The 25,094-nt window shown below is 42.9% G+C and overlaps 4 protein-coding genes across 10 annotated transcripts in view; 2 read left to right on the forward strand and 2 right to left on the reverse strand.

The window, feature by feature from the left end:
• LOC143001009 (alpha-N-acetylgalactosaminidase-like) overlaps positions 1 to 2,179 on the reverse strand; it is a 3,949-nt gene extending 1,770 nt beyond the window's left edge. The window contains exons 1-6 of one of the 3 annotated variants that reach the window (XM_076150547.1): positions 2,064 to 2,179; positions 1,409 to 1,564; positions 1,162 to 1,302; positions 446 to 657; positions 242 to 336; positions 1 to 64 (exon numbers count right to left, since the gene is read on the reverse strand). The exon at positions 1 to 64 is cut by the window's left edge and continues 98 nt beyond it. In XM_076150547.1, coding sequence (XP_076006662.1) covers positions 1 to 64; positions 242 to 336; positions 446 to 657; positions 1,162 to 1,302; positions 1,409 to 1,563 — 667 coding nt within the window. In that variant the 5' untranslated portion in view covers position 1,564; positions 2,064 to 2,179. Of the gene's footprint in view, positions 65 to 241; positions 337 to 445; positions 658 to 1,161; positions 1,303 to 1,408; positions 1,586 to 2,063 lie in introns of all 3 variants that reach the window. The other 2 variants (XM_076150549.1, XM_076150548.1) reach the window with 2 other exon arrangements.
• A 792-nt stretch (positions 2,180 to 2,971) lies between these two features.
• On the reverse strand, positions 2,972 to 6,464 carry LOC143001026 (uncharacterized). Of its 5 annotated transcripts, none has more exons than XM_076150572.1 (3): positions 6,318 to 6,453; positions 5,840 to 5,911; positions 2,972 to 5,291 (listed from the first exon to the last, which is right to left on the reverse strand). In XM_076150572.1, the coding sequence occupies exons 1-3, from the start codon at positions 6,334 to 6,336 to the stop codon at positions 3,799 to 3,801; spliced, it is 1,584 nt and encodes a 527-aa protein (XP_076006687.1). In that variant the 5' UTR covers positions 6,337 to 6,453; the 3' UTR covers positions 2,972 to 3,798. The 5 variants fall into 5 exon arrangements, with proteins under 5 accessions (XP_076006687.1, XP_076006689.1, XP_076006690.1 ...); XM_076150574.1 differs by having other exon boundaries at positions 5,840 to 5,948; positions 6,318 to 6,452; XM_076150575.1 differs by having other exon boundaries at positions 5,840 to 5,970; positions 6,318 to 6,452.
• A 1,239-nt stretch (positions 6,465 to 7,703) lies between these two features.
• On the forward strand, positions 7,704 to 10,613 carry rrp15 (ribosomal RNA processing 15 homolog). The gene is made up of 5 exons (XM_076150584.1): positions 7,704 to 7,776; positions 8,266 to 8,612; positions 8,827 to 8,924; positions 9,007 to 9,196; positions 9,839 to 10,613. The coding sequence occupies exons 1-5, from the start codon at positions 7,728 to 7,730 to the stop codon at positions 9,989 to 9,991; spliced, it is 837 nt and encodes a 278-aa protein (XP_076006699.1). The 5' UTR covers positions 7,704 to 7,727; the 3' UTR covers positions 9,992 to 10,613.
• Positions 10,614 to 12,740: 2,127 nt separating this feature from the next.
• The window catches only part of tgfb2 (transforming growth factor, beta 2), a 31,116-nt gene continuing 18,762 nt past the window's right edge, over positions 12,741 to 25,094 (forward strand). The window contains exon 1 of the mRNA XM_076150529.1: positions 12,741 to 14,003. Coding sequence (XP_076006644.1) covers positions 13,658 to 14,003 — 346 coding nt within the window. The 5' untranslated portion in view covers positions 12,741 to 13,657. The remainder of the gene's footprint in view (positions 14,004 to 25,094) is intronic.

Raw genomic sequence — 25,094 nt, forward strand, 5'->3', positions numbered from 1 at the left:
AGTCCTGGATGTCGTAGTAATTCCTCCATAGGTTACAAATATCCCCCATCAAAGAGTAGTTCACCTGTGTTTAACATGGAAACAAACGATAATGCTGCAGGCTTCATCTCTCTATCATCTCTCTACATGGTTAAGCAGCACATTGAAAATATATAATATTATACAAAATGACTGTCTTAGTAATTAAAGCTGAAAGGTTGTCTTTAGTTAGTCATTGATGTAGAGTAAAGATTATTCTCACATTAGGTGGAAGTCCTCCCACATAGACAGGCCAGCTACAGGAGTATGCTATAGGTCTGCCTGTGGCGTTCAAAGCCTTGGACATCCGAGGGTAGCCTGTGTGACATAAGAGTCCGCTTAAAGTTCGATTTATTAAATGTCTTTCTTCCATGCAGACTATTAAAAAGAACAACATGCACAAACAGTTCAGCAGATGTGTTCTTACCTAACATTTGTTGTACAGGATTTGAGTAACAGCCATCAAACTTCAGATAGTCTACTCCCCAGCTAGCAAAGGTCTTGGCATCAGTCTCTATTTTATCCAAAGGGGTGCCAGGAAAGCCCATACATGTCATGACACCCACGTCTGAATAGATGCCTAATTTCAGACCACGGTCATGGATATACCTGGCCAGGTTTGGTATGCCTCCAGGGAACCTAGAGAGAAAAAGACCACACACACAGACACAGTTACAGGTGCTGAAGAGATGGAACACATTAAGACCACATTTACTCATTATTTGTCCTCTTTTCAGGCCTATTTTATAACTGAAAGCTGCAAATACAGAGAATCTGTTTGGACATATGTGCAGCACTCCAGTGGCTGTGATTGTGTGCATAGGAAAACTCTTGGTGCTGTTTATTGTTTCTAAGCTCAGCTCCTCTCTGGCTTTATTAAACACCAGGACACATCTTGCTGCCTCCAGGTGCTCACTTTCCACCCACAGCATGAACGAATGCAGGTGGGGTCATCTTGAAACTACATTGATGGAATACATGAGTGACTTTGTCTGTCTGTATGTGTTCTGTGTGGACATCTGCTATCTGTGACATTTTCAGACGTATAGCCAAGTCAGGGAGTCAATTACATACAGACATGTCTCTGACACACAGCAGTGGCTGGACAGAGAGGTTATGAATGTGTAAGGTTAGCAAACCGACCTAACAGGGTCTGCCTCCAGTAGTCCTGATTTGTTCCTAGCCCTAGCCATCCAGCAATCATCTATAATGATATATTCATATCCCAGCTCCTTCCAGCCATCCTCAGCCATCCGATCAGCCATATCCTGGAACAGCTTCTCTCTGGGGAAGAATGGACAGGTAGATGTCAGCCATGCAACATCTGCATTTCTTGTTGCTCATTTTCCTTTTAACGTAGAATATAAGCAATTTGAAAAGTTTATTGTACCCGATGCAGTTCACAGGGTCGTCTTTGCAGTCAATATCACAGCGAAAACGTTCCCAAGCCATCCATCCCATGGGAGGAGTCCTCAGCAAACCATTGTCCAAGGCTGTGCTGAGTGAGATCAGGGCCAGCAGCGGAGCTACTGTCAAACGCCACATTCTGAAAGAAAGCCAGACCTAACTGTTGTCAACAACAGATTTAGAGGAGAAAAGGGGGCAGCTGGGATCATGGTGTACGAATAATGCTTAATAAATGATCAATATGAATATCATAACATAATAGCACACACACACGGCGATATATTTCAGGAAGTGTTTGATATATATTGGGCCTACCACATTTAATTCCTGGCTTTAAAATCTATGGCGTTGACAGCATGTGCAGCAGAGTCTGCACTTTATGGTACACAAGTCTCAAGAAGTTTAATTGCAGAAATTAAGAGTGGGGTCAGAAGATCTTGACAGAGCTAATCTGTTCATGCTAATCTTTTCGAAATGGCTGCCAAATACATCCTACTCAAACAAAGGTCAGTGATTAAAATTGTGCAGCTGTTGTAAAAGTTGTAAAAGATCGGTTAGATATAATGAATTAATTTACTGTTGATTAATATCACTATATTATTAGAAAAGATCTGTTTTCAAACGTAGCACTTGCTTACCTGTTGTTCCTGAAGTACAGCGTTCCAGTAAACCGTCCTACATGATCATTCCTCAGCCTTCTCTGCTTCCTGTATTCTGTCTCTGTTGTCGCTTCCTGAAAGTTGAGTTGAGTGTCATGTGAATACTCTGGGTCACGTGACAAAACAGTAACCATGTTTTATAGATTCCACGCTTCTTCCTGCTAAGCCCCGCCCTTCGCAGCATTAACGCGCTGGGATTATCAAGCGTCCACGCTCGCGCGCGCAATGCGAAAGTGTAATAGCTCTGCCGCAGCGATGTAATGCCTTCCATTTTTGAAAATATTGTTGAAGTCTTTCGATTTAGATTACCAAAATACAAATACCTCTTTACAATAAAAAATAAATCACCATACATACCTTGTTTTCAGGCAAGGTAAACAAGCATATAATGTTTTATTATTCGCTCATTAAATAGGAATGATGTCATTCATAGTTATGTAGGAAATTATGTCATAATCCACAACCCATTATATTTCTCCTGGTTTTAATAACCCTTTCCTGTCGTACAGGTTTCTAGAGTGTTTAAGCTGCGCCCAGACCGGAAGCTGGAGCACACCCTGTCCTTGGCAACAGATGGCCAGCCACTGGTGCAGCACTTGAACGTCACTTACCATCGCCCTTCTTGAAGCAGACCTTTGACCAACATCTTGGTCTGTAATAATGTTGCCCAAAGAACACCAACAGCCAGAATAGTGAATTTAGTTTTCTATGTAAACTTGAGGGCCTTTAATAAAATGCAATATTTATAGCTCTTTTGTCCTTGGTGTGGTTTATAAATCGCCGAACTGCTAAATGGTTTCCTCAAAATGTGGGCCCTGCTGGAAAAGTTTGAGAACCACTACTCTACATATTATTCCATAAAGTCAATGATGGAGACGTAGAGACAATGATAGGGACCATGTTGCTGTATTTACTCTTGATTTTTCCATTTCAATATTATAAACTTCCATATATTAGGATATAAAATTCTGGATAAAACAAAGGCAATATTATGTGTACAGTACATTTCAGGTTTTATGTCTAGCCTGATTCAAATTGTATCACAGCTGAAAAATTACATTCACGTAAAATGAGAAACACATCATGGTGTAGGGCAAATTAGGGTTATTTTGTAAGTATTCACATGGTAGAGGATACAGAGGACTTTACAATGGCAGCTTCTCAGTGAATTCCTGCAGGGGGAATCGGCTCTCAACTCTTCCACTCCACAAACTGCAGTATCGCCACCGCAGGTCAGCCTGGCTGCTGTCCTGCCTGATGGCAAGTGACTGGTGAAAATATCTTCACAGGTCCAACATTTTATACACAGATGAGCTAGCAGCTTTCCTTTCAACTTGATCATCACATCAACAAAGAATAGCATAATTTTTCTGTTAATTTTCTCTCGCGTTTCTGATTAACCACACAACCAGAGCTGATAAGGAGCCAGCTTGGGTCTGCTCAGGTCCACAATAAGAGATACTGACACACGAAACTCAGTCCTCAGGTCATGGGTCACGTCTCATTCTGAAGAACCTGTGTAGGAGCGGATCTGTGGAGACCTCTGTTACAAACTACATCTCAATGGTTCATTGACACTATTATTGCTGCTAAAGGACTTGCTGCATGTGTTTCTTTGAGCAGTGATTTAGGGAAGGATATTGGGTTTACTGGGACAAGGCACACTTCACTTTTAGAAAATGTTGAGGTTTAGTTGAAATCAGTGAATGTTTTCTCACAATGGATTAGTCATAGCAAAGACATAAGCCACTGGCACCTGCAGTCCCATGTTGATAATATGGTATTTCCCCATACCTACTGAACCAACAACCAAGCCTACTAATGTTCCAATGGTGCCCAGCCACGAGGACCAACCTCTTGCCACAGTTGTTGCTGCACCAACAGACACCCCTGCTGCTCCTACTACCCCCAACAATGCACCAGCTTTCCCCCCATCTCCTAGCACTGGCGCTAAAGCCTCCACCGCAACCAGTAAACCCCCTGCCACTAAAGCCGCCCCCACTATGACTTTACCTGCTCCAGCTGCTTGCCTCACCAGCGGCCCTGCTACTGCAGCACCTAACGCCAACTGGCACAGCTTAGCCACAAAGAAACCTGCATGCAAAGCTTCAAGGGCTGATTGGTGGTTCATGCGGCTGGTGAGGTCTTCTCTGGACTGATTGTGCCCTGCTGCTCGCATTTTCATGGAAGTTGTTACAACCACCTGTCCAGCATGTAGTGTGAGCACAGCAATGACAAAAGTTGCAAACATGCCCATGCAGCCTACCAGCATCCAGAACTTAAAGTCCTTTGCTTTCAATAGTAAAATGCCTATAATCCCAACTAAAGCCAAAAGTGCTATAAACACAGATTGGTGACCTCCGTATCCAAACACTCCAAACCCTGATGTAACCATGGCTAATAGTGTCATTGGTATCCCTGAAAAAGCCAAGAAGTCGACATGTTTTGCGACCACAGTGTTGATCCACATTTGAATGTCTCTTTCCTTGACCTCTGCTGCTTCAATCCTTCTCTTTTCCGTCTCAATCGCTTCCCTCTGCCTCCGCTCATTATCCCAGTGTGTCCCATGTCCTGTCTCACCAGTGCTCCCTCCTTTCTCCAGCAGAAGTATCCTCTTCTCAATTTGCACAGTTACTCTCTCTCTCTGTTGAAACTCTTTTGCCTCTATTTGTTCTCTCTCCATGGCAGCATATGCAGGCACCTGAATCCAACACATCTGACCTGGCTGCCAGATAAAGTTAAATAAAAAGCGAACGGGGGGTTTGATCACAGTGAATATGCTCAATGCCCACAGGAGCCCAACCATGCCTGAATTTTCCACAATCCATTCAATAGTTACCCCCAGCGTGGCTCCACTTAGTGTGGTCCCAAAGGCACCTGCAAGTCCCACTGATGTCATCAAACCCAAAGTGTCTGTCTTAGTGCCACAGCTCAATGTAGCCACAAATAATGTAGCTATCACTGCTGCCAGGATCACTCCAGCTACGACTGACGTCATCGCTATGGTTAGTGCTGTGGCTCCCACCAAGGACCCCAATCCGAGAGCTCCCACTGTCTGGACTTCATCCAAAACGGGCTTCATTGGTCCAGCTGAAGTCATCCTTAACAGGGTCTTATTCACTGGGTCCTCTGTGGCTCCTAGTATGCAGCCTCCCACAGCTCCTAGTACAAAGCCAAGCACTGCCTCCATTATCGGGCTCCTACATCCTGAAACACATCAAACACAAACACCTGAACTACTGAAAGAAAGTACATTGATTTTGAATGGTAATGCAGTAATACTGATTTTCATTGAAAAATGTTGTGTATAATAAAGTTAAAAAATCAAGTAGTAGCACAAGTAGTACACAGCTAAAGAGAACGTACACCTACAATTAAGGCATGTCACTCTTACTAATAAATGTATAGTTAATGGGAGTTGTGATTTGCCATAAATGGGTACTTGCACCTGGATTACAGATTGTGACACCCTCACAAAGGGTTCTCTGTTATTGTGTTATTGTTATTTGGATAAGGATTATCGATTGAGGCAGGACGGAAGATGAAGCATGGGGTTTGATAGTGACAATGCAAGCCCACTGGAATCCAATCACAATGCAGAGAGCGTTCGGGTAACAAGGCTGCACGTTGATGCAAAGTAAATGCAAACCATTGTTTTAATGGAATGAAAGGGGTTTATGAGCATTGTTTGCCTGTCTGTCTCGGATGTTTAAAAACCCTCTACTACATCTGTACTGTCTACCAGTGAGACTTACCAGTAATGCACCCCCTGACGCCATTTGTCAGTTGATGCATGACCTGTATGATGAGCCTCCGCCCACCCTCGCCTAAGGTGGCTCATCAAACAGGCTGATCAGGTTTAACCTGCAGAAACACCGTGCTGCCACTATTCTGGTACAACACGTGATATTCAACTTTGCTGGATGAGAAGGAAAACTTAAGAACATGTGATTGTGGGGCTATTTTTTTACCCCATAATTCTAAGCCTCACACAAGTCTTTGTAATATTCTTCTGATGAAATGCATGTACTCTATAGCTCCCACACATATTAAAGAACACATATTACTAATCTCACACTTGTTTAACCCAGTCCAGCAAACAACAAGCAAAAAACAAGTCATGAAACACTGTAATAATCATTCATTCCCACAGAGCTGAATCAGACATTTTACATTCTTCACTGTGAGGTGAGTTATGCATTAGGAGGTTTTAAAATGTGAAGGTGTCCTTACCCAGTTGTATCTTTGCCATAGTAGTCTGTGGAGGGAAACAGATTGCAGACTCCTCTTCCACTGGACTTTACGTTGTGTCTTCAAATTTGTGACTTGCCAGCCTTTGTATACCTGTGTTTATAAAGCAGTAGCCCAAACAGGACACACCCACTTCCTGTTTAGCCTTGTATCTTTCCTTGAGGTGATGTCCAAGAGGACTACACCACGTTTGGCTGCCAGTGTCTCATGTGCAGCATTCCATTATTATCTGTCATCTTTCAAAGTATGGTCTGCTGGTTTTGCCAGTTGAATCCGATCAGTCAGGTCTTACAAGAGTAACCGAAAGGTTCAAAGGTTCATAAGTGATATTGCTTCATAAGCATGCTACACACATGACCAGATAATTACCACATAAACCCTTTTTGTCCTGCTAATGCTGGTGCCCAAGGATGGCAAAATTACTGAGGCTGCCCCCATCGTGACCTGTCAAAAACTCTGAAAATATACATTTTCAAAATAGCAGATACAGGACAAACTGTGTTCAAGGACAGATGGACCCAACTCCAAAACAGACTTGAGGATCTTTCAATTATTAAATGGTCAACACCAACATACACAAATAGAGAGGGATACACAGCAGCTTAATGCTCCATCAGTTAATAAGTAGATTTTCTTTCAACTTTCTTACTCTGGTGAAGAATGAGTGTTATCAATCAGATTTGAATTATTAAATCTTGCTATTTCTGTCCTGACCTCAATTACATACAAAAAATAAAGGGATAGGCAATATTAACATTTCAGAATGCATAATAAGGCAAAACAAGCCTTAGTAAAACAATGACCTAGTATTGCTGTGGTGAAATTCTTCTTTCAATATGTCAAACAGGTGAAATGCATATTAAGTACAGTTGACCCTGAACCTTACGGCTATTAGACAAGAGTGTTAGACATTGATTTGGATATGGATCATATTTGCACCTGTTGATTGAAACATTGGGTATGCTGGCAATTTGTCATTGAGATTGCATGGCTCACATCCAACATGCTTTGAAAATCGAAATTTCACTTACGACCAAAATGGTTGCTGAAAACAGTCAACATTTCATCAGAAATGATAAAATGATAACAATAGCTGCAGTAAAATTAAAAATAAACATGAAAAGTTAATCAGCAAAAAATTTGCTAATAAAAGCCTTCTTCTTCTTCTTCTTCTTCTTCTTCTTCTTCTTCTTCTTCTTCTTCTTCTTCTTCTTCTTCTTCTTCTTCTTCTTCTGATTTTATTGCGAATCCTGTCATCGTTACTAGTGTTTTGCTTATCCGATTAAAGTTTATTTTTTTAGCGCATTGGTTGATATTATGGGGAACACATTTGGTGCGGAACTTTACTTTTTTCAGTTGCACTGCGCGGAACGCTTTTACTGTTACACCACGATGGCTGCCGCAGTGGAGACGCATGTGCAGACTCCTCCCGAGGACTTAGGTAAGTGCAGTTAATGGTCGAAATGTTTTGTTGACGTGATCAATGTGTCGTTGTCGTGCTCTGAAGTGTTTCTCGTGGTGACGCCTGTCAGCCGTGTAATCTGTCCCGTTTGTTTAGCTGTGTAGCTTTGTTGTTCCGAACATACGAAACAGCTAACAGTCTCCACTTAACACGTGTCAGTCAGCTCGTTTTTGTTGATGTTGCAGTAAAGTTTAAAACAAGTACTAGTATGTATTTTGCTTGACTTTTTGGACTTTTTAAAAAATTAAGCAGCTGTGATACTGCGTCTTGATCAGAGAATGTCATCGGTACACACATTTATCAGCTACACTACATGCTGCGCTGTGTGCTACTGTTTGTTTTGGCACGCAAATAAAACCCAAACTCTGAAGGTGGGTGAAGATCTGATTCTGTTGTTCGGATGTTGTGTAGAGATGAACGAGTACAGTGACTTAATCACAATGATATCTCTGTCTCTGTGTCACCCAGGAGACAGTTTAGTGTCACAGTGTACGGACAGTGATGATCAGAGTCATTCTGATGGAGAGAGTGACGGCGAAGATGTCGATGGAGGGAGTGATGGGGAGGAGGCAGAGAATGAAGACGAAGGAGAGGAGGCAGAGAATGAAGACGAAGGAGAGGAGGCAGAGGATGAAGATGATGGAGAGGATGGGGAAGGAGTCGAAGCTGACGGCAATGCTGGATGGGCAGAGGCCATGGCTAAGGTTCTGGGTAAGAAAGTCCCAGAGAGCAAATCCACCATCCTGTTGAAGAACAAAGAGCTGGACAAAATCAAGGAGAAGGAAAAGAAGGAGCAGCTGGAGAGAAAGACACAGGTAAAGACAAGACTCAGTAACTGGAGAGATTGAAATGGATAATAAGATGACTGTTACCAGCGACAACGGGAGATTGTTGTTGCCGCTGTTCGGCAACAACAAGCACTCGGCTGAACCAAGCTGACGCCACACTCTTCTGGCCCTGCTTTGTATTCGGCCAGCTGGACCCTGACCTCTTACTTGGTAATAATGCACTTTGACCTCTCCACAACAGACGGACAAGAAGCGAGCGTGGGAGATGATGTCCAGGGAGAAAGCCGACGTCGCAAAGGACCGCGAAACTGAAAAGACCCTGCAGAGGATCGCCACCAGGTATGAACACTCCCAGCACTGCTCTGTCTCATTTGTCCTGAGTCAGTTTGCTGACTGTTGTGTGGCTCTTTGTTGTGCTCAGAGGGGTGGTGCAGCTGTTCAACGCAGTGAAGAAGCACCAGAAGACCATCGATGACAAAGTGAAGGACGTCGGTGGCTCCGAAAGGAAGAAGGCCAAGATCCTGTCCTCTGTCTCTAAGAAAGACTTCATCGATGTGTTGAGGAGGACAGAAGGAAGCAGTGGGTCCACCGTCAAGGCCGAAAGGGAGACGGTGAGTGGCATTTACTCTGGACTTTGTGGTTGCTTTTATCTATTGTCAGGGTGTTTGCTGTCATGGAGATCCTGGAAAAGTCAAAAGTATAGAAAATGTTTAATACTGAAAGTCAAGTGAGAAGAGGAAATGAACAGGTTATGCTATTTGCTAGTCTGAAGCTAGATGAGGTCATCATAACAAACGCAGGTTTGATATGACAAAAGGCTGTAGTTGGTCCTGCTCATGCAACAAGGTGAGCTTATATTCCCATAAAAGTTGGTATAGTTGCTTTACTAATTCTATCACAAATGTGGTAAGAAAAGATATTTGTACTTATTTAGTGACTTATAAAAGTATAGAATGGAATTAAGATTTCCCTTCTTTGTTTCATAACGGCTCAAAAAGACTTTTAGTGTTAATTACTTAATGACTGAATCCTGCTCATGCACTCTGCTGCTGATCTTTGGATCAACTTGGACACCAACAGAGTGAGAGCGCCCGATCCCAGTCTGTCAGTGTGATTGCACAGTCCGTCCACAAAGCGGTGCTGTTGTCCTTAGAAAGCGACTAAGAGACAGTGGCTCAACAAAGTAGCAGTTCCAAAAAGTATTGGACCTGAAGCATCGTGTCATGTTTTTTGTTTGCCGTTTGTATGTTCAGCCTGGCGCTGCAGCGGAGGAGAAGCCTGCGTGGAGCGTCCTCAGGGAAGACTTCATGATGGGCGCGTCCATGAAAGACTGGGACAAAGAGAGTGACAAAGAAGAGGCTGAGCCAGGGACAGCAGGAGACGCGGCGGACAGCGATTCAGACTGACCCCATTCATAAAGAACGTGCACACTTTCCCTCACGGATCATTTTGATCACCTGAACCTTGGATTACGTGCTCACACCTGTAGTGGATCCAGGTGAACGCAGAGGAAGAAGAGAGCATGATGCACCCTGACTGAAAGGGGAACACTGATATGACTGTGGACCGATACTCAGTCCACTAGAATGGAACTGACGAAAGAAGCGAGGCTGGCTGCTGGCGATGTGTATTGAGTTTTGAAATGTAATATTAAATCTTCAGGGTGGACTCATCATGGATTCATCATCGTCCTTGTGCCCATTTTTTTTGTAAATGTCCTTTGCACACTGCATTGATGGAACCCCACACAGATACATGTTTGTGTTACTGTAGTAATGTGAGTCCAGCTTGAGTCTGACTGCAATAAAACGAAGGCTTATTTGAATCTGTTGCATAGTTTTTGTACAGTAACCCTGTTGAGCAGTAAGCTTGTTTAGGATGACTGATGCTATTAAAGGAAACACATAGTGACAGCATTGAAAACATGGAAGGAGCTGTGGGCATTTTGTGGTATTTTAATGTCATCACTGTTAATTACAGGCATTGCTTTGGTTGTTTTACCCTTTTCCAGTAAAATCTGAAGCTAAACTGAAGTAACATTATGATTTACTGTTCAACAGTTGAAATGAATTCTATCTGGGACATCAGCGGTGTGTGTGCAGGTGTGTTTTGGAATGTGAGGGGCCTTGGTTAATGGTGGTACACATCAGGTTGTAGGACACGAAAGCTCTAATGCCACAAGGTCATCTGTATGGTTTAATAGTAGAAAGAGTGTATGGTTGAAGCATTTATGAAGATGGTCATCAATGATATGAGTGCTGGGGGTTTCGCAAGTACGAAGAAACAAATAAGAAAACAAAGAAGGAAAAGAGAAAGTGGTGTAAATGTGCTCAATGTTGGCCTGAAGTAGGGGTCAGGGCAGAGCTGTAGCCCCCAGCCCCAGGCCCCCAATGGCAGGTGGGTAAGGCATGGACACAGATACACACACCTTTTCTGTTTCTATTGCCGGTTGTGTTTGGTGACTGCACAAGTGTCAACCATGAGGCGGGCACAGGCGACGCAATGCCAACGCCGTGACACGAACAGTGCTCAACCTGGGACAAGCGGGCTTCTTCGGACGGCACGACACTTCCTCACCTGGATCAACTCCTCCCCACACAGGTGCGTATGCCCCTCGCTGTACAGTGTTGTCAACACACTCACACACACCACACTTTGGACCCACATCTGTGAATGCGGTTACTGATTTAGTGGCATCTGGTTTAGAGCAGCTGCATAGATGCTGAGAGAGGCAGTGAGAGGCTGTCATTGCTGATGAATGGTTGGCTTTGGTTGGGCAGAGGCATGGAGTGGAGGCACAAGGCTTTGGCAAATAAAGAAAAAAAGAGGTATTTTCTTAGCGGTGTGAATATAAATCAATCTGGCATACAGCAGGGAGCGCACAGGAGGTGGAAGGTGAAGGTGGAGCTTATCCCGCCAGGTCGTATCTGACATCACACGGTCACACGGTCACTGTTTCTACTTCACGTTTCAGTACCTTTTACTTATGCCAGGAGGTCTTTGTCCCACCTTTTGCTACTGAATGATGAAACTTGGGTCATAACACAATTTTGTTCCGGAAATATTTCAAGAATAAAGTCATCGTGTTCCAAGAAAAAAAAGAATTAAGTGGAAAAAGGTGCAAACAGGAGAGAGCAGGGGAGGGGCGGTGTGGTTTGGAATTGAAATGGATTATATGTTGTATTTATTATTGATTATTGTTTCAAATTGTGTTTTCAAATAGCTTATTTTGTTTTATTGACCATGAAGAGTTCCATTTGTCTGCCCTCTTCTTCCTTTTTCCATAATTCGTGTAACGTGTTGTCATGTAAATCCTTCAAGACTATACATAGGTACAGTGTGGGCCAGATTCATTACATTATGGAAACAAATAGTCTTGTTATTATTAGAGCTGTTATGCTATTTGTGATGCTATGTGTGTGTGTGTGTGTGTGTCTTCTGATCATTTCAGGGCAGCAGGGTGCTTCAGAGTGTGGCACCTTTGCCTTCCTGTCAGAATGTCCAATAGGTTCAAACACCAAGCATAACCCTGATCCTCTCAGCGTTAAGTTTCCTTTGTTTTTCCTTTTGTTTTCTCAGTGATTATTACATAAGAACAAGTCTAATTTTGGCTTGTTCTGTATTGCCCGAGGTATGATCTCTCAGGAACACCCTTGTAGTTCAGTATTGTTTTCTAAGATGCTATTGCTGCTCTTACTGATGTAAAGAATAAACGTATCTGCACAGTTAAAGGCATTTTTCTGATGTCAGGATGTAGTAGTGAGGCCTACATGGGAAAGTATTTTAAGAATAAAGTTCTGATGTAAGAAGAAACAAATAGGTTTCTCAAATAAGGACATAACTTCAGATTATTGTGTTTGAACTGTTTTCCTTGAATTCTCAGTACATATCACTTTAGTCTCATAACATTTCCACCTTTTCCAATGAACTGTAACGCCTTTATTCTAGAAATCTCTTTTGTCAACAGAAGCTTTAATACTCTACTATGCTTAACTAACATCTAATAGGATTCTAATGTGGGTCATGAAACGCAAAGCATTAATCTGACGTGAGGACGGTTTGTGGGGGAGCCTCGCGTATATGACCGGCGTTAGGACCCTGCGTCGTGACGCGCCAAGCCAGGGCCAACGGGCCATTAGCCGCTGCAGCGTTGTCCCAATGGGCACACCGAGGACTCCTATTTACATTAAAGCGTCTCCTAACGGGGAGTTGGAGGGATCCCCCGGTCTGAACGTGATGACCACGGCCTCGATTTGAAGCGGCGGTGGGGAAGCGAGCGGTAACGTGATCGCCTTAGACATTTCTTCAACGGTGTCCGCTGTCCGCTTGGCACGCGTAAAAGACGAACTATTCCCCCAACTCGATGGGGTGAGTGAAGACGCGTCAAAACGCTCCGCTGTCGCACCGAAGGGAAAACCCCGAGTTGTTTATTCCGAGCTGTTCTGGAGGAGTTTGCTTCTCACTAAAAAAAAACGCTCCGATAATAACGCCTTCAGCCCGGACTGAAACATTCGCACCTTGCGCCCCTGCCAGGACCAGGGTGCGCGTTTTTGTGGGATCTTTTAAATCAATTGCATGCTTGTGTTTTGGACGAAAAAAAAAGCAATGACGCGTTTATCAAGACTCTGAAGTTCCAGATAGAAAACTCAGAGCTCAGATTGTGTTGGCTGAAGCGGCCAGGAGTTTGGGGAGCTGGGAGCCCTCTGATGCGGTGCTGTGCTCGCTCCCTCATCGCTTCGTGGCTCTGCGTTCCGCGTTCACTTTGTTTTTTAAACCTCGTTGTCTTCTACAAGATCCTTTTCTGCTCCTTTTAATGGTCGCACGGTCATCCTTGGCTACATTAATCGGTTCCTTTACGCGCTGTTGGTGTGTTGACTGTCAGCTGGGAGTATCGATCGAAAAGCGGATTTGTTTTCTGCATCATGACAGTTGAAATGATTTGCAAACGTACTTTACAGAAACTGGGAGTTTAGCCGCATCTTTTTCAAACGTTAATTTTACCCAAGAAATGTGTGATATTTAAAATCACCGAAGTCAGCAATTCCCCAGCAACTCTCTTAACTTCAATCAAGATGAACCTGTATTTTGTCAGTCTTCTCCTCACTTTGGATTTAGCCACGGTGGCGCTGAGTTTGTCCACATGCAGCACCCTGGACATGGAGCAGTTCAAGAAGAAGCGCATCGAGGCCATCCGAGGGCAGATCCTGAGCAAGCTGAAGCTCAGCAGCCCGCCGGAGGAGTTCCCCGAGCCCGAGGAAGTGTCCCGGGACATCGTCGCCATCTATAACAGCACCCGGGACCTGCTGCAGGAGAAGGCGAACGAACGGGCGGCGACGTGCGAACGGCAGCGGAGTGAAGAGGAGTATTACGCCAAGGAGGTGTACAAGATCGACATGCAGCCCTTCTTCCCGTCTGAGAGTAAGTGTGTGTGTGTGTGTGTGTGTGTGTGGGTGGGTGTGTGTGCGCGCGTGTGTGTGTGTGCGTGCGTGCGTGCGGCGTGCGTGCGTGTGTGTGTTGCCTCTTTTCCACCGGGGTTGGTGCTGGAGCCATTCAAAGTGTTTCCACTGCAAAACACTGATGCTTTGCTGGAAAACCGCTTTCCCGTGCTGTGCACATAGTTTCTGGGCATGAAAAACGTTCTGCTCTGGTGCGAACTGAACACTTGCCACTTTTCCACCTGAGCAGTTCTGGGTCTGGATCCAGTTGTGTTTAGGGTCCGTGGAACCAAGGTTTCCTACTCCGATTTGGGGTAAAAGGCTCAGAATGGTTCGAAATTAGGTTTGCGAAACAGAATACAGTTGAGTTCTGTGTTTTGGTGGAAACAAGGTAGATGCAAACATAAAGCGATGACCTGGAGGCCATGAGCCATGCTGGTGAAACAGAGGTCCATGTGGCAGTCTGTTTTGGTACATGTAGGCCCATAAGTGGCCCCAATGTTAGGTAAGTGTTAAGTTTCAACGTTCTGACTTTACAACCCCCCTACTTATTGTTTATGGACACGTGTGTTTGTGATTGTTTTGGAAAATTGGTCCCGTCATCCTCTGCTGGATCAGTCCAGAGAGGAAAGAGCCAGAAAGAGCTGAGCTAAGCTGCAGCACTCTGGCATCAACAACTGCAGCCTGATGTGAACTTCTCCTCCTCACATACAGAACTCCTGCCTTCCTCCAAACACAATGATCACTATTCCAACCAACCCCACTGGGTCTCACAGAGACTGAGAGGCACTTTTAAATGTTATTTAAGTGTTATTTGGCTTTCAGGTTTGGCATAAACCCCAGTGATGGGTAAGATTACAAGCTAGTCAAAGTTGAGTTTCTAAGCTCATGAAAGTCATGAACTTTGAAAATATGTTTCTGTGTGTCGTGTTACTTTTTTTGATAATAACAATTGTTAACTTAAGTCCAGTTAGAATCAAGAGGAACAAAGAACAAACTTAAGATATTTTTATTTTCTTGTAATTTGCACTCATCATCTCAGGAAACCACACAGTGGAGGTTGATATATGACATCATGTGATCCCCTATTTGTATACAATCTAGCCAACTGCTGGTGTCACAGTGGGATAAGATAAGTGTAATAAAGAAGTGAAGGCACATGTCCAGACTTCACTGAGTTTAGCAGTGAGTCTGACAGCTCAAGAAAGTCATCAAGTTTCTGGTTTGTCTTGTTGTCTTTGTTTTCTTCGTTGTCAGACATTTTAGAGACTTTGTTCTGAACTATTGCCAGGATTTTGGCATCTATGATCAGCATTTTACAACAGGACATAAGCTAGCGTTAGCCTCCCATTGTGGTGATGTATGACAAGATATCACGTGACCTGTGACATCTCTTGTAAAATATCACCCAACATGTCAGCAAGGAGCCCATGATTGTGGGAGGCAATGCAAGAGTGTTGATTTTGACATCCAAGTAAGCGAGCAAGGCACCTGGCCAATTGTACTGCTTAACCTTTGCTACACTGGAGGTACCTGGCCATGACTCACTTGACTTATTGTCACAATGCCAGGCAATGACAGCTAATAAAGCTTGGTTATCTTCCAGAAATCTAAATTATAGCTAAAAAAATCAGGGGTTAGCACTCTTGCCTCACAACAAGAAGGTCCCGGGTTCATTTCCCGGCCAGATCCTTTGTGTGTCTCCCCGTGTTTGCGTGTGTTTCCACCGGGTTCTCCGGTTTCCTCCCACCCCCCAAAGACACGCAGTTTAGGTGAATGGGAAACTGTAAATTGCCCTTAGGTGTGAATGGGAGTGTGACTGAGTTGTGTGTCTGTGTGTGTTTGCCCTGTGATGTGTGTACCCTGCCTATCGCCCAGTGACGGCTGGGATCAGCTCCAGCACCCCCGCCACACTGAAAGGATAAACGGCTATGGAGAATGAATGAATGAAAACGTTGTAAACACAGGATGTGTCTGATGGATACTGTGTGCCCATGAGTGTGTTATCATTTGGTTAAAGCAGCCATGACAACCTTGTACTCCCCCATTTGGTTTGCAATTTTCCCATTTTCTCCCACTTTGGAACGCCCTCTTTTTACAGTCCTGGTACTCCTAACTCCACTTGTTATGTGTCATAGCCCATGAACGTGTATAGCAGCCAGAGATGAGTTCCCCAATGGATGGGAGCTTCATGTTCTGCTTCCGTCCGCTACTAGATCAGCGACAGACACGAGACACCCAAGGGTGCCACTATTGGGAAAAAAACATGGGTCTCTGCTATGCTGGCTGAGAATGTTTCCCCTGCAGCACCCATTCCCTCAGTCTGGCATTCTTAACCAAAGACAGTGTGTCACAACTTGTGAACATGCAGCTATCTTTGCACATTCCAGCGTGTGCCTCTGTGATGTGTCAGCTGCAGCGACCCTGACCCTGCTCTGACCTGGAATTTTGATCCCCCATGTATCAAAAGGACATCTCAGCAGAAGGATCTCCGTATAAAGAGAATAAGAAAACAAATGGGCAACCATTAAATCCGGTATAGGTTTCCCTACATATACTGTAAAGCAAAAATAACTAAAGACATATCGTTTGCCCCGAGGTGTATTTTGTTTTAAATGTTATCCTTGGCACGGCCTCGTGTAAATACCCTAAATATGAATAGACATGGATCCATGCCAAGTGATGTCAGGGGCATAAATAACAGTGAGAGAAAGCGCCTGGGTGCATTTCCATCCATCTTAACTGGTGATGCTGACCAGCTCCTTAGATCGGCAGAAGCTGACAGCAAAGAGAAATAAAGCAGCAGTGAACCCTTCAGTTCATACAGCTTAGTTATACATTTCTCTCTCACATGATGCAGAGACAACGCAGGGTGAATGCATGCCGGGAAGAGAATGTGTGCCAGTCGCCAGAGCTGGAAGAACATTTGCTCAAGTACAAACGTTGAGGTTCTTCTACTTTCTTTCTAGACATATCTGATGTAGTAGGATCTCTTTGCAGATTGCTATAACACAACCAGTGCAGGGCATAAGAGGAAGAGACAAACTCTTCCAATGCCAATTAACAGGTATATGTACAGTTAAGGGTGAGGCTGAATGGAGAAAACAAAGAGTGGATTGGGTTAGAACCAACCACTGGGCACAAAGGAAAGTACGGTTAACAATCTGGCAATGACTGGAAGCTACACAGGGGGTATATACAAGAGAAACTAATGACTAACACACAGCAGCTGCACGAAGGTTGGCAAAGGGAGCGGGACAGGAAGTGATGAGGCTGGAGGGCGACAGCTGCTGGTGAGGAGGGGAAGGACAGAACTAATGAACAGGAGAGGGCCATACTGATGCAGTGTGTGAGGTCATGGCAACCTAGAAAGGTACATTAAACTTGAATGGTATACGATGTTGCTGATCCAGTGTTGCTGGATAAGAAAGAAGTTTGTTTACATAGTACGTTTACATGCAAACCATCCACATGGAATTCAGAAAGATTCAGATTCACTTTAGTCAAGAGTGTGAGGAGAGTTTGTTTCGTCTGATTTGAACTTTTACTCCTACAATCACATAATTAGCTCCATGATCTATTCAAAGAATTAAATTGCTCTTTTTATTTGAGCTGTGATGATTTTCTCATAATATGTTGGAGGTTAGTAAATGTCAAATAAAATAAGAAAAATATTTCTGCCCATCGCCTTATTGAGGACAGCACTTTCATGACAGTCCCTAACTGCAATCAATTAATCATGGAAATGGTGAAAATAACTGCTTGCAGCTCGTCAGCAGAGATATGATGAAACACTACAGCAGTGATTAAATGGATCAAAACATACTTAGCATGTACTTTGCCGTTGCACGTTGAGCTCTCACACTTGGCTGTTTTTGTGCTTTCACTGCATAACACATCTACAATCTCTTCAGGCCAAACACACTGACTTCCTCCCAAGCTGCCACGGGGCAGCTGTAGGATTACCATCATTACCCCAGTATGCTGCAGGCACGCGACCACTATCATAATTTGGAGCTCTACCCGGCACTGTTATACATTTAAATCATTTGCAGCTTCCTACAGTTTTGCAATCTATTGTGACCAAGTTGTGATTTTGATTTAATCGAATTAATTGAGCAGCCCAAAAGTTGACGCAATGTTTGGAAATAAACAGATTTGTTGTATTAATCAAAATTGCATGTAAACTTATACGTAATCACTCAACTAAAACCTTGTATCTCCAACAATAGGATACAGCTGACTGCTTATAGTTTACTCAAGTTAATTTAGCAGAGTTAAGTATTTTGTGACTGCAATATTACTATGTATACGTAACTGAAGTCATTTAGAACTTCCACCAGTATCAGACCTACCCACACACACTCCCACACACACACACACAAGGGTATTAGCCTTATTTGGTTGGGCGCCAGGAAGTCCTTAGAGACAGCAATGTGGGGCACAACAGCACTGGAAGCCATACAAAAATGTTGGGTGGGAGGGGTGTGTGTATGTGTTTGTGTGCGTGTGTTTGGCTGGTGACCCACAGCGCACTATTTAAACCCAGTTAGCTGTAAGGCGTTGTGGATAGCAGCCCCTCTGCCACTCTGCTGTACTCCACCACTCGTTCCATGGAAAATTCCAGCAGGAGGGCCGACCTCATAGCTTTGGTAGGGAGATCCCCCCACCCCCAAAACCCTGCATGCCTCTCCCACTACCACCACTTCACACCATGACTACAATATATATATATATACCATCACCTCCCTTTCCTGAACATCACTACTCAATTAGCTCATGACCTGGAGATGACAGATTTTCTTAAGCTATAATAACACCATAATAAACTTTAATATATAATAGTACATTTTCAGCACTGCCACTTTGTAACCCGTGTGTGGTGCATCACTTCCCCTCGCAGTACATCTCCCTGGGAGGCCCCCCCCCCCTCTTTGAGAACAACTGCTTTAGGCTGAAAACACATACAAACTGGCATTGTTGGTCGCTGCACTTTTCTGCACTGAAAACAATGAAAAAGAAGAAAGAAATTCTCCCTTTGCATTTGAACCACTTTGTTAAATTCACAAAGGAAAGATTACGCACAGGCACGGCCGGAGTCATCTTCAGCCCAGGAGTTTGTCTTCTCAGAGCTGCCCACTTTGGCAAAAACGGGGGTTCCAAATGAAAAACAGAGCTCTTTTAACAAACTTTTAATATCCATTTTTTACAAGAAATGTGTGTTTCTCTTCTGTAATGAGTAAGGACAACGAATAGTAGATAGAAAAGAATAATGTTAACAATAATGAATGACAAGATACAAAGAATGAAAAATGCAAAAAAGAAAAAAAAATTAAATAGCTGTTGGCAGTGCAGAGGTTTTTGAACACGGTTTGTTCCAAACATAAAATAATATTTAATAAATGGGGGGCGAGATGGTAGAGCTCTGGAAATGGAACGTTCCTGGTTTGATTCCGATATGTTAGGTATGTACTGTAGGTTGTAAGTGAAATCTCCCAGCAGGACTTGCAGCAACAGTACCATAATATATTTTACGTTTGCATTGTATTTTTGAAGTTAATTCTGGCAAACACAGCTGCCAGTATTTTACCATAAATTTGACGGGATCTGTTTCACTGTGAGGAGAAGCCATAGTACAATATTCAACAGGAGACCAACTGAACAGGCAGGAATGAAAACAGATGGCTTGTTCCTTTTCTATAGACAGTCTTGGTATTGGTCTGTTGTTCACATGGAAACCCAGGTAGAGGTGTAGGTAACAAAGTTGCAAAGTTGTTGCATATGTCCAGAACTGAAAGAGACAATAAGTAGTCAATCCATTTCTACCCTTTTGTCTTTCCAATTCTGGGGTTTGAAACTAGTGACAACATGGTCAAAGCCGGCTTCTCTGACCTTCCCTGACTATTAAGTGAATATAACATACAACTAACATGATAAATATTTTATGTATCATGATATCACAAGATCTCATCACACAATTCAGGCTGCTTATAGACTTTGAGCAATACAGTCTGCACAGATCATACAGATACATAACTGAACACTAACTGTTCCTGTGTGTGAAGCTGCTGAGCACAGATGCCAACTGTTTCACTAAGTCACTGATAAAGTTGACTCTTTCACAGTAAATGTTTGGCTTTACTGATATGTGGCATCTGATTACACACACACACACACACACACACACACACACACACACACAAGCACTGCATCTATCATTCGAGCATCTGACTTTGGCCAAACTCTGTCAAAACACTAACAAGCTTGGCTCACAGTTCAAACAGTTTGCTTGTTAAAGGGAGTGGACACGGTGAGCCAAACATTCATTGGTTATTTACAAAGCAAACGTGGACCACATGTTGTACTGTGCTTTTATTTTGTGAGGTGGAATCAAAGGCAGTAATTACCTCTCCATTAGCCAACATTTCACTTAACTGCAATTTAAACATTTTACGAACATAAATCATTGGTGTTGGAAAATCTACTTAAAATTTCGGTTTGATTTACACTTTGCATTAAATGTAATCTGTATCCAGATAAGAAAATCAAGATGTCCAAAGAACCACAGAACCATATCCATGGGACACGTATGAAAGCCTCTAAAACGCCTCTTCATGAATCTATACATATAGTTAGATACTAAAATTTTCCAATCGTTGCCTTTAGAAATTGTTGTGTGGTTGACATCTGACACTGAAATGTCACACAGATTCCTGATTCCTGTAGTAACTTCTGTTCACAGCTTGTACTATGCCAGGCGTTACCGTCACTATAGCATAACACGCTTCTATTGGGGGATCTAGAAAAGTGTCATGTTTAATACAAAGACAGCAACATGGATCTTTAAGGTTCCATTCAAATGCTAATGGGCCTCTTAAGTGATACCAAATATCTCAAAAATGCTCATATTGCAAAATTACGAAAGTTTTGTTAAATCTTGACGCTCGTCCATGGAGGTGGGAGGGAAAATGAACCTCAAACAACCCGTCTGCTGAGATCCAATCACAGTGCAGGAAGAATGCAGTTATTAATTGAGGTCTGCAAATTTTGGAATCCACTCCTGCGAAATTCTGTCCTGCTTCTGCCTGCAAAGAAAAACAAGCCCTGCATTACCGTAGGACCTGCGGGACCTAGGGCAGTGCTACTCACAAAGACATATTCAGTCCCTCACACTCTCCATACTAGTGTATATAAAAGGCGCCACTCACAGTCTGATCCTTCTCACTGTCTGCCTGAACTCAAACTCACCCCTGCTGAGGTTCTAATCAGTCCTCCTCCTGCTAATATTTGTACACGTGCAGCAGATACAATGCAGCATCTGATAGAGGTGCATCCTGTTTGACCACCAACCTTGTCATATCTGTGGGCATGTTGAAGATGGAACTTGGAACCCCCAAGTTATGTGTACACACCAGATACAAGTGGGGTTTCCACTGAGCTGTGTTTAAAGTTATGACTTCGAAAAGAATCCTTGAATATTGCAAAAATGTTTTTATACTCGGTGGATGTAGATTTTGAAGTAATTGGTGAAACATTAAAGAAAACACACTTTGTGACTTAGTTTCAATACATGATATGATTTGAGCATTTGGTTGGAAATATGGACAGATTTTCATCATTAATTCTTGACGTCTGGTCTTAATTTCGCTGGGTGAAAAAAACGATTTGTATTTGCGCAACATACTTTCTTTAAATGCTGTGCAGAGATAATGTACCAAAGCAAAGCATTAGTGTCGTTACAATGAGGCTGGAAATAAAACTCAACCAACTCATGTATTGGTATTTTTATGCAGAGTGATAAGAGTAAATCAGAGCAATAACTTTAAAACATTTGTAATTACTAAGTTTATGATTATGAAATACAATCAAATAGAATCACATTTTACCACCCACCTTATTGGCTCATGTCACTTCAGGGACAGCACATAAAGTAAAAAAAAATTCACATCTGTCACTTCCTGCATGCTCCTACATTCAGCAAACCATTATCTCCAATATCGGCCTGTGGCTCCGTTTCAGTTTGCACTGTGAGCTCTGGTGGGGAAGCTTGTGGAGACCTTGGTAGTGTTTGTTTCTGGTGCCAGTGTGTGTGATGGAGTGTTTTGTCAGTGCAATTGAAACCTCTGTAAATAAACAGGGTCCTGTGGAGGACACGAATGCAAACACCTCACAGACATCAAGCACGTTCCAACACAGGAACGTTGTTTAATAAAGTACCAAACATTTTCTTTAAAGTGGGGTCTTGTGGACAAATAATCTTGACCCGCAGTGGAGATAGAAGTATGTACAAATAATAAATATTTAACCCATGTCACACATCCACATTGTATACAAATGCACAGTGAAGCAGAAAGAAGTCATTCACTCACTATCCCTCACTCACGGGAAACAAACAGAAGCATTTCAGTGATAATCAAACATTTTTCTCACTCAATATCACTCAACACAGCTTTGTAGATCATCATCATTGTGTTTACGCAGCTGCCAAAGTTGAGGGGAAATCTTCCTCTCACTTTTCACCGTGTCTGTTGAAAGTTGAAAGCCCCATTGACTGTTCCTATTATTGATAATGAATTTTACAGTTTGGAGGGCCGAATCTTGGAAATACAGCAAATACTAAAATATTTAAAAACAACCTTCACTGCTGGTTCATCTACACTGACATGTACAATGAACACCACTGTCAAATGAACAGGCTTTTACTTTCTCCATATGTTTGTGTATGTTTAAAAGGTGTAATTACAGCTGTGTAAAGCTAGACCAACTGTATTCACTAAAGGCTTTTTTGAATTGTCTTCTACCAAAATGGAATATCTCTTAATTTGTAATGGCTGTATAGTATTTTTTTTTTTACATTTATTTGCTGTTTTTCAAGTAGTTTGGTTGGAATAACTTCATGTACACAACAGGTTAAAGCCGATTCATAACACTGCGCCGTAGCCGTCACCCCTGCGTCACTGCAACATGTTGTTACACTTTGGAGGAGGTGTGTGGCTACTCTGAATGAACATGTTTTTGAATGCATGTGTCCAGCCTTATAATTATTTCTGCGTAGTTTACCTCTGTATCATTGTTGCATTGTGACCTGTATTATAAATACAATCTTTGTTCACTGGCAGCAGACTAGAACAGAATTCCCCGTCTTCTCCAGACGATGAGGCTCTTTTTGTGTACCCATCTGTATTTTCAACCAAGTAATAGGAATTGCAGCCATGGTGTCACTATTGTGTTGCTGCAAACAGAGTGCATGGTTACTGACCATCATTTGTCATTATTTTTGTGTGAACCTACAGCTACACTGGACTGTTTTTGTTTCAGATTAGTAACCATGTATGTTCTACATACAGAATTTATTCAATGATGGAGTGATCAGAACTAGACTTGAAGACATTTGGGTATTTGCCTGAGCAATGGGTCTCACCTTGCCACAGTGTTGAGAGCCCAGATTCTGTTCACTTACGCAAGACCTGATGCTGCTGCCATTTGAACTGCTCAGGCGCTGTGGCGAAGCAGAATTGCGTAACAGTGAGAGAAAAAAAAGTGAGAGTTAAAAGAATAACAACTTCTCCTCCAGCTTTTTCTGTATTGTTTACAGCAATGGCACAAGTCTTGTGTAAGATGATAGTGTTCAGGATGTTTTCTGCATGGGAGCGTTGCACAGGCTCGGCTCTGGTGGATGTGAGCTTGGACACTTGAACGCTGCAACCTCAGGTTATTGACCCACTCAAGTTGAGCTCAGTATATCAGTGATCACAACGACAAGTGTCACTGAGTCATGAAGAAGAGTTTGTCTACGCTCCTGCCACGCTGCATCTACACATAGCATGTATGTGGAGTGTGTACTGTAGGTGTGGAAATGCCTGCCATCCTGTCTAATTACCATACTGCAACAGTCGAAATCAGGCATTCTGATGAGAATTTGACAGATTCCAATATTTGAGAAAAGCCCACATTTTCACACTAAACTACAATGGTATAAAATTAGGCCCTGGATATGCAAAGTACTGTGCTAAGGAGTCGTGGATGATATGATTTTAAAGCCAAAAATATTGCAACTGTCACAAAGTGCTTCACAAAACAAATAAACGGCAGGAAATAAAACAAGGTAACACAATAAAAGCAAGTAGAAAGAAAGAGACAGGAGACATACAAAACCAATGACAAGATGCTAACCAAATGCCAGTCTGAACATCCACAGAATGGAGAACTGGCAAGAAAGAAGCTGGTATTGGTTTTACTCTCTTGGGGTTACTGGCTGATTTGTGCAGACATGCTGGCTCGTTTAGTGACCAAATCATCAATTGTAGCACTTGAATCCTCCGTCTCAGGCTGTACGTCTCCACTCATCAACCTCCTCCCATGCTCATCTGTATATCTGTGCTTCTGTTTCACTGTTTCAGTTTATGCCCAAATGAGTCTAATTGCACAGATTCCAAGTGTTTAACATACATTAGTATGTCTGTGCATGTGCACATCTGTGTTGTGTGTATGTGTGTTTATGTGTTACTGGTTATAGGGCCTTTAGGGACTGACAGGCTGTGGTGGACGGGGCTTCAAAGTGCCTGGTATTTTTAGTTTCCAGGGATTATGTGAGGAGCTGTTGGCAGGTGAGCAGCTGGGCAGAGGCTTCAGACAGGCCGGAGCTTACTTATGGCTCACATTCCCTCTCTGCAGATCATTTTATTTTTCCTATTTAATTTATTCTCCTTCCCCTCCCGTCACCCCTCGTCTCTCTGTTTTCTTCATTTCCGGTTACCTGCTGTGGATCTCTTGCCATCTACTTTTATCTTCTGCAATCGTTATAATTTTGTCACTCCTGTGTCTCATTTCCTTTTCCATAAATTACCTCAATTGTTTCTTTCAGCAGGACAATGATCTGATCCTCTATGGCTACAAAGGGAATCATTCCCATCTCTGAGCTCAGGTTTCTCTTTTTTCCTTTTCTACCGTGAGAATATTGACCTGGTGTCTTATCATTTGCTGTTTCAAGTACTGATTTTTCTTCCTAATCTTTTCATCTTTTGAGTTCTTCTTTTCATTTTTCCTTCTCTCGGCTGCAATGCTTTCTCCATCT

This window comes from Genypterus blacodes, unplaced genomic scaffold (assembly GCF_046128005.1).
Source record: "Genypterus blacodes isolate CSIRO-AG114 ecotype Tasmania unplaced genomic scaffold, CSIRO-AGI_Gbla_v1 ptg000052l_1, whole genome shotgun sequence".
Lineage (NCBI taxonomy): Eukaryota > Metazoa > Chordata > Actinopteri > Ophidiiformes > Ophidiidae > Genypterus > Genypterus blacodes.

Bases quoted from the DNA above. Each gene is read 5' to 3' on its own strand.
- LOC143001026 (XM_076150572.1), bottom strand. The intron at 5,292-5,839 runs GTAAGTCTCACT...GATGTGTTTCAG, and splicing joins CGTCAGGGGGTGCATTACTG to GATGTAGGAGCCCGATAATG.
- rrp15 (XM_076150584.1), top strand. From the start codon at position 7,728: ATGGCTGCCGCAGTGGAGACGCATGTGCAGACTCCTCCCGAGGACTTA. The intron at 8,925-9,006 runs GTATGAACACTC...TGTTGTGCTCAG, and splicing joins CTGCAGAGGATCGCCACCAG to AGGGGTGGTGCAGCTGTTCA. The intron at 9,197-9,838 runs GTGAGTGGCATT...TTGTATGTTCAG, and splicing joins TCAAGGCCGAAAGGGAGACG to CCTGGCGCTGCAGCGGAGGA.